Below are 8,733 nucleotides of genomic sequence, written 5' to 3'. Positions count from 1 at the left end.
CCAGAGGTGGGCTTCCAGGAGCCTCTGGAACCCCTACACTTTGCAAAGCGGTGCACGCATGTGCATTCCTGTAGTCGTCACCGGATTCTCGGTGCAGTCTTTCATAGCAACACCTGCTCTCGGCCCTCAGAAGCCAGTATTTCAGCGCTGCGTTTCTGCATGGTCGGAAGAGTGGTCTTGCAGACTCCATCCACTGTCCCTGAATGGCAGAAAACTGAGGGGCAAAGCCAGTCTGGCAAGGCCACGGGCTCACTTCCCACTGGAATGCAGGGACCCCCTCAGCTGCCCACCCAGAGGACCGGTCCATTCTGAAGCCGTCTCCCGATGGCAGGCAAACCGGCAGCTGTTGTCGCCGCGCTGGAAGACACCACCTCTGCCGACAAACTCAGACAAGCCCCGGACAACTGACCTAACTTTTCAGAGCCCGTTTCAGGTGATGGTCCCTCACGTGGAGTTAATGCCCACCTTGGGGCACACCGACCCAAAAGCATGTCCAATGCCTGATTAGAAGTAGCTGCTTACCCGTTTGGTCTCCCCCAGAAGAACCACGCTGTTACCTGCCTGCCAGAGCTCTGCTCCTCAAACTGCGGTCTCCCGGGGGTCCTGAGTGAGGCCCTGGAATCTGCACCTTCCCCGGGTGCTGCGGGTGCTGCTGGGTCGGGAACCACACTTCGAGCCAGACCCTAGGACATGCTTGAGTTAGGGAAGAACAATGGAATAATGCTGCCTACACTCGCCCTGACTTGGGCATTTGACCTCACGGCCAACCTAAGGAAGGAAACCCGACGAAAGGACAGGCGTCCTAGAGAGCGCCGACTTGACACGACCAAGAGAAAAGTCACCGGGAGGCCTGGCTTCGCACCATTTGGCTGTCTGTTTATTTCAAGTTTACAGAGAAGCTTCAACATCTGTGGAAAAACACCAAAGGCTTATTTTTCTCTTCAGTTCATGTCTTTGTAAGTGATAAATACACAGTATTTAACTTGGTACACCTGATAAAAGGAAAATGCATAGTAGAAAGGACCAGGGATGAAACAGAAGCATCGGGCAGGACGCCAGTCACAGAATAGAAAAGTCAGCCGTCCCACGGGACTCGGCCCGTGAAGCTGGAGAAGATGGGAATCGACGACCTCGAAACCTTCCCTAGCACCTTAGAAGCAAGTGGAGGTCATGGTTCTTTCTCCCCACCAGCAACGCGAAGCTCCCCCTTGGAAGATGGCTGAGAGCAACCTGCGTGTCCAGCCTATGTGTCTGAGTGCACAGGGACTCACCTTGTTCCAGACAGGCTTGGAGGACAGGAGCCCTAGCTCATGGGAAGGGCTGGACCACTGGGGAAACAGCCTGCCCAGCCCCCGGTGCCCACAGGGGCTAGAAAGGGCGTCCTGGGAGCCACCCAAAAGCCAGCAGACTAGGTGGGGGATACAGAACAGGGCCGAGGAAAAGATGGGAAGAGAAACTTGTGCTTCCTTCAAGGCCACGGATGCAGCCCTCAGGATGCTTACACCAAACTGGTCCCGCAGGGGAACCGGACGGGCGTCCTTTTGGCTCACCTGAAAGAGCTCTTCCTAACAGCTTCTCCCATCTGCTGATGGAGCTGGCTTTTGAAAAATCGACATTTGTGGTCCCAGGGGACGGTAGTTAACACTTTATGTAACAGCCCTCTCTGCTTAAACTGTTTGGGGGTGGCAGATCCTTTCCACAGCTTTCTTTGGTGTCCTTTTGTAAAAAAAAAAAAAGTTATGAACTTGGGTCTCCCCCAACCCACCGGCCTCAACAGCTGGGTGCTGCCCAATGGCTGGCATTCCACACAGGGCTGTATAAATAGAGGAATTCCACGGAAGCGCCGCGTGCTGTCCGCCCTCCCAGGACTCCACACAGACAGGCCTGGACGCAGACCAAGGACCGGCGGACTTGAACCACCACGCAGTGCTTACTGCCAACTAACCAGGCCCCATCTGCTCCCAGAAGGGTGGGGCCCAAACCTTTCAACCAGCACAGGAGGGCACTGGGAAGTACTAGGCTACAGAAAGAAAGAGAAAGAAAGCAGACGAGACTATCCTTCATCAGACGGGTATTCTTTGCTCTTGCAAACCGGCAGTCCCGAATTCTGTACTGTTAAAAGACAGCCAGAAAACTCTGGCTAAGCGACGGTTACAGAGTTTTTCAGTCGAGATCTATGGAAGCCCAGAAGGTCTGGGCCGAGGGAACACACTGGGCTGGGGGCACAAGTGCCTGCTTCTCCATCTCTGCAAAAAGGCCTCGTACCAAGGCTGGTCGGACGGAAATTACAGGAAAGCAGGTCCTTCTGAGCCCCACTACTATCTCCCCAGGCGGGGTTCCACAAGGAAGAGGGACTCTCCCAAGACAAAGTCCTCCCAGTTTTCCTACCCCTCGAACTTCAGACACACCCACGTGAGGGTCTGGAAGAAGTCACACTTGAACTGCAACTAGGCTTCCCAATACTAGATGGCAGTCAAGAAGGTAAACCTTTTCCTTCTGGACTTTTAGCTACCAAAGGGAACGTCCTGCGCCAGGCCCTGGTCCCCTAGGACCCTGAGGAGTGTTCTGGGTTTCAACAGCCTTCTCTAAAAGGGTCCCAGGAGCTCTTGGGTCAATCCCAATAGGGCTTTGCAGGTACCATCCGTGTCTCCATCAAATGAAAGTGTTTCCCAACTGGCCCTCCAGAAACCAGCTGTTTCACTAACGACAACCCTCAGCTAGTATTTAAGAAGAGAACAAAACCGCAGCCGTTTCTAGAACACACAGGTTGTAAACAAGCTAAGCTGCTAATACACAAGCGTACGTTTCACCAGCTCTGACTCCTGCCTGGAGCTGTGGACCAGAAACTGGAAGCTCTAAATGATTTCTCAACTACTCTGGAGTTCAGACTAGCTGGAGAATTGAACATTTTTGCTTCTTTGTTCACTCTTAAGCCATGTAATATACATGGAAGTACAGGATTTCACCCTGATGGTTTTTTTTGTTGTTTAAAAAGAGATTTACTAAGACAGCTCCGTTTTAAGTGGCTGTTGTAAAGGATCCCACGCACGTCCGTGAAACGCAACTCCTCCCACCACAACCACAAGACCCTTCATGGGTCAGACAGCCCCCTTTGCAGAGCAGTTTAAACATCAGGCCCTTTCTGTTTGTCTGATAACTCTAGCCATAAAAACGATGCCGCAGTCCTTTTTACAAATACGTTGCCTCGATGCTCCCTGCAGCTGCTGAGGGCTAGCCCTGCCTCCACCCATGAGTCCACGGTCCTGGAGGGTGGCACGGTTTTAGGTGTGGGGTTTGCAGGAGAGGTCACACCCACTGCTCTCCCCTTTCAGTGGCAGCGACGGCCCCACTCTGTGGTCTCGGACTGCGCCGTGGTTGTTCTCTGCCCGTTTTTAAACCCCCCACACATTGGCTTGGGACAGCTGGCATGGTTCCAAGATCACAGCAAAGGAATTTTGGCATAAAAATGTTTTAAAAAGCAATTGTCCCAAAATGTACGTGGGTCTGGGCTGCAACTCCTCACGCCCGCCCGTTCAGCCAGCCAGCGGCCATGGTCGATGTCATGGAGTTTTTGTGGGTTTTTTTTGGTCCCCTTTAAAACAACAAAGGATTAAAAAAAAACAGAGAGAGATGACGGGCAAGGCTCTACACACGTGCTTCCGTAAGACATGCTGCTATGGAAACGCAGGGTGCGCGCAGCCCCAGAGGTGAGACACTGAGCATGCGAGGTCACGGGCGGTCGGCAGCTACTCCATCGCGTCCTCCGGCCACGGAGGACGCATGCGTGCCTGGTGGCCGGGGCCCAGGGCCCCCCAGCTCTCCACGTGCGGGCCGCCTTTCACAGGAGCACTTCCTCCTCCCCCGGCGGGGGCGGGGCGGGCCCGCGGGGGCGGTCTTCGCTGCCTTGCTTCCTGCTCACAAAACAGAAAAGCAGGGTTAGGAGCCCTGAACCTGCCTCTCCAGGTCCCCACGCGGCCTGCGGGGTTGTTTACTTAACCTCTCCTTGTAGGTTCCCTCCCCCTTCTTCCTTGATTACATAAAATTTTCAAAGGGGACTTTGTATTCCCTCTGTAAATGGAAAAGCAGTGTCACTGGCCAAAAATAACAAGAAACCGTATGTAAAAATACCTGTGAACCTATCTGCGTGACACCTAAAATCGCGGCACCGATTACACACCGTGTGGGCCCCACGCTGTGGCCAAACTCGACTCCCCCACCCCCACTCCCACTGCCTCTAGGATGTAAGTGGTCCCACGGCAGGAACCATGACACTTGTCTTCTGTCACTGGGTGAACTTCTTGGGGACAGCCAGCAGGACCCCTGGGGCTTAGCCTGACACACAGCCAGCTTTCGGGGAACAGCCGTCAACAGACACAGAACTGCCCCAGCGCACAGGCGGAAGACGACGGAGAGAAGCGCCCTCCTCTGGGCAACGGGAGCCATTAGAGCAGACGCAGCCGGTGAGAGGAGCCGTGTCCCATGTCCCCTATCCCAGGGGGGGCTGTGGCCCCTGGCCCCCCAGCTCGAGTTGCCTGGGGTGACAGATGCGGCTGGAGTGACGCAGATGTGACGGGAAGTCCCTGAGGGGCAGCCTGGACCCTTCGCCTCAGTCCAGCACAGGTGCCCCTTCTCAGGGAAGCTATTGGGCTTGTCACACAGGACTAATGTCCATTGTGCACCACTGCCCGGAAGAGAAAGGCCCCGGCTCCAGAGGGGAAAGCGTGATGTCTGCGTTCCTAGAAAGAAACCCCTCTCTGTTTAAGAATCACTCATGGGTTTTATTGTATCTGCCACAGAAGAGGGGTCCAGTCCCCTGGGGAGGAGTGCTGTCACTAGCGCCTAGACAGGCCCTCGGTCTCCACCGTACCGGCTGGTCTCGCTGCAGGCGCTGGCAGGGCGTGGGACCACGGCCTCAAAGAGTGCTGGCTAGGCTCTCCGGCTCCGAATGCTGGGCCATTTGGAAAACCACAGCATCCCACCCGTGGGCCGGGGGCAAGCACAGGTAACCCCCAGGTGTCACTGGGACACGAGATGAGGGAATAGGGGGGCAGTAGAGCCCTCTGGACCCATTTCAGTCTGTTGATGTCTCATTGGGGAAAAAAGGCAAAAGAATAAAAACAACAGACTTAGAGACAGGAGGCAAACCCTGAAAGTGAGGTGGGGAAGAGAAAGGCTGGCCCACCCTGTCACCTGGCTGCAGAGACGGCTAGGAACGTCCAGCAGGGACTGAGGCAGCCTTCTCAGGCTGCTGACAACTGGCTGATCGCTAATGGCCGCTTTCCCTGCTCCAGAAAAGCATGAATGATCCGCAAGCGAGCATCCCTCTGCCATCACCACAGAAGCCCCAACTCCTATGGTAGGCGTGGCCAATGCATTGGAACTAAGCCAATTCCTATCAGATAGAAAAGGCCGACGCTGGGATGAGAATGTTCACAGCCACCTTCCTCATCCATGACAGCCAGAAAGCAGAGACAGTGTCCACCGCCAGATGAACAGAAAAATAAATGGTGGTCTGTCCATACAGTGAAATACTAGTTGGCTATAAAAAAAAAAAAAGAATAAAGTGCTGACACCTGCTCCACCACAGATGAACCCTGAAAACAGGAGGCTGAGTGAGGAAAGCCAGATACCACAGGCCACACACTGTGGGATTCCATTTACAGGAAATGTCCAGAACAGGCCAATCTTCAGCAATGGAAACCAGCTTAGTGGTTGCTGGGGAATGGAGGAGTCGAGTGTTTACACAGCTCTGTGACTGTATTAAAAAGCCATGGAATTATCCCCTCCAAACGGGGGGGCTGAATGGTGGGTGAACTCTATCTCACCGAAGTTGCATTTAAATAGTAGGAATGGCTGCCTGGAGCTCCCAGGTGAGGTTGCGGTGGTGAGTCAGGTTCAGTGGGAAGAAGACTGGGATGGCTACCCTGCCCTAGGAGCTGTGTGTGTGTGTGGGGGGGGAGGGGGGGTGATGAGGAGCAGAAGGGATGCCATTTGTCATCTCAGTCTTACAGGGCCAAAAATTCTCATCTGTGGGGGGAGGTGCAGGTAACACTGACCTGGGTATACACTTCGTTTGGAAGAGGGATGGCCAATCGGGGGAGAAATCCAGCCCCACCCCTGCCCCGCCCCCCAGGCAGAGGACTTGTACATTAATTTGCAGCCAGCTGCAAGGGGACTTATTCTCTAGGTCTTAACCCATCGGAGAAGAGAGGGTGGATGCTGGAGAGCCACCAGGGGGAGCCACGGATGCAGCATGCCTGACCTACACTCTGACCATGCCGCCGCCCTGGAGCAGGGGCAGCCACGGGCCCCGTGACGCGTGCCGAGCGGACGTGGGAGCCCAACTGGGCCATCGGGCCGGGGTGAATGCACAGGCATTCCGGGTGCAGTGCCATGCACCCGCAGCCCCAGCTCACATGCATGACCCGTCCGTGGTCCAAACCCCTGGATGCCCTTCCTTTTTGGCCCGGGTCCAGAGGCCCAAGGTGAGCCTAGTCACAGCGGAAACATCCGCCAGGGTGCAGACGCCCCGTGCACGGCAGCTGCCCCCGCCCCCAGGCCCTGGCGGAGGCTACTGCACAGGCAGGCAGGCTTTACCTTGGGCTCAGACAAGGGCTCCCACTGCCTGGTTGGTTTTTTGCTGGAATCGCCAGAGGGGAGGGAAAAGGGAAGTGAGAAGGGACAGTTGGGGGCCAAGGGATGCCCATCTCCCACCCCAGAGACAGACCCCAAACGCCAGCCTGACAGCGGTCACCAGGGCGGTTATGAGGCCGCCACCCTGCCCTGACGTGTAAGGTCCCCTGAGCGAGACTGGCTCGCTCACCCAGCAAGGGAACAAACACCCTCCCCCCCTACCACCAAGCAGGCCTGCTTCTGGACCACAAAAGTGCTTTCTGGCTGTCAACAGCCCCCAGTTAAAGTGCCAGCCCCCTGAGGAAGGTCCCATTCCAGGCTGGATGAGCCACCCACTGGAGGCGGCGGGCTAAGCCCAGGGTGGGGTGACTTCCCGGCCAGCAGCTGCTCTGACTTCCCCAGGGGGCCCAGGTCTGGTCTAAGTCTTTCCCGATGGCGACTCTCCAGGCACTGGGGGCCCAGGTGAGAGTGCTGGACAGGACTGCGCTGGGTCTGGCCCCCCCCCATTCCCTGCCCCACAGGAAGACAGGTGGACACTCACCTGAGCAGGGTCCCGGGTGCTGACAATGAGCGCTCCTCCCGCCGGCTGCCCTCGAACGGGTTCCCGAAGGAGCGTTTTCGTATCATGGTCTTCACCAGAATCTGAACGGGAGAACAGGGGGCTCAGCCACCTGGAGGGGGCGCTCCCGGCAACATCTTCCCTCAGGCCAACATCCTTCTTCCCCCAGCCCCTCGCCAGCTCCCAGAGCCTGTAGCTGACGGCAGGCCTTTGGGAGACACGGGGCAGAACCTGGTACTGAGCAGCCAAAGCCACCACCAGTCGACTGGCAAAGCTCCCATAGCTCCCTGGCTGCCAACAAGAAAAGGGCCCTTAACTCCTTGGTCCGACGTTCAAGTCCGGTCACAATCTCCAGTCTTGGGCCCACCCAGCCCCTAGGGGGCGCTGCGCTCCTGGACAGCCGGCCGCCACTGCTCCTCCAGCACCTCAGGTTAGCAGGTCCGCGCGAGGCATCAGCCTGTCTCAACCCGCCTCGCCTTCAAGGCCAGGCCTTTATGCTTGGCGAAAACCTGTCTCTGACCACGCCGACAAGAAACCAACTATGGCTTCCCAGGAATAATGGGGTGCAGGGGTGCTATATGGCTTTGTAGCTGAAATATAACTCCCACAGCATAAAATTTGCCATTTTAAAGTGCACGCTTCCCTGGTTTTAGTACATTCAGAATACCTCACATCAGAGCACTTCCGTCCCTCCAAAAAGAAGCCCTGTCCCCATTAGCAGTCAGCCTCATCAGCAGACTTCCCTGTGCCCCCGGCCCGGCATGTACCAGTCTGCTCTCTGTCCCTGGGAATGTGTCTCTCCTGGACAGTTCACGTGAGTGGACTCACACAGTGAGCGGCTCTTTAGCTGGCTCCGTCCCCTCAGCATGTTTTCGAGGTTCAGCTACGTTGTATCAGTATTTCACTCCTTTTCATGGCCGAGTAATATTCCTCTGTGTGGGTAGAAATGTTTTCTTTATCCACCGCTCAATCGGACATTGCTTCTTTCCACTTTATGGTGGTGGTGAATAATGCTTGAACATTTGCGTCGAAGTTTTCGTGTAGACACGTTTTTCCACACAAAATGATTTCATTTCTCGGGTCTATACCCGGGAGTGAAATTCTTGGATCACATGGTAACGACGTTTAACATTTGAGGAATGGCCAGTCTGTTTTCTGCAGTGGCCGTACCATTTTCTCCCCCGACCCGCATCACCCAAGGGCACCGACTTCTCAGGCAATTGCAGTGTCATCAAGACTGAGACACACCTGTCCAAGCGCAAGGAGCTCGGGGAACATCCCAGACACTGGGGACAGCCAGGCTGGTCTGAGGACAAAGATGCTCAGAGGTCCCAAAGGCCCTCCTAAGAGGTGCTGGGGGCTGGCCTGCCCACGGCCATGGGCGGGTTCTCTTTGGTGCGCTCCCCACCCCAACCTGCTCTAACAGACAGAGTTGGGAAACGTGTGAGAAGAGAGGACCCTTGGGGGAAAGGTACCACCCCTCAGCTGCCGCTCAGCTCCCCTCCTCTGCACCCTGGTGCCCAGCCTCACCAGCCAACGTG

General features: G+C 56.0%; 1 protein-coding gene across 5 annotated transcripts in view; it reads right to left on the bottom strand.

The window, feature by feature from the left end:
• Positions 1-855: 855 nt before the first annotated feature.
• Positions 856-8,733, bottom strand: part of CAMKK2 (calcium/calmodulin dependent protein kinase kinase 2) — a 45,620-nt gene continuing 37,742 nt past the window's right edge. For 3 of the 5 annotated variants that reach the window (XM_037052060.1, XM_037052061.1, XM_037052062.1), the window contains 3 exons: positions 7,175-7,275; positions 6,598-6,640; positions 856-3,911 (listed from right to left, as the gene is read on the bottom strand). In XM_037052060.1, the coding sequence (XP_036907955.1) occupies positions 3,747-3,911; positions 6,598-6,640; positions 7,175-7,275 (309 nt within the window). In that variant the 3' untranslated portion in view covers positions 856-3,746. The remainder of the gene's footprint in view (positions 3,912-6,597; positions 6,641-7,174; positions 7,276-8,733) is intronic. The other 2 variants (XM_037052063.1, XM_037052064.1) reach the window with 1 other exon arrangement.

This window comes from Sturnira hondurensis, unplaced genomic scaffold (genome assembly GCF_014824575.4).
Source record: "Sturnira hondurensis isolate 20B ecotype Veracruz unplaced genomic scaffold, ASM1482457v3 Scaffold0007406, whole genome shotgun sequence".
Lineage (NCBI taxonomy): Eukaryota > Metazoa > Chordata > Mammalia > Chiroptera > Phyllostomidae > Sturnira > Sturnira hondurensis.
This window is presented reverse-complemented; position numbering and strand designations above follow the sequence as displayed.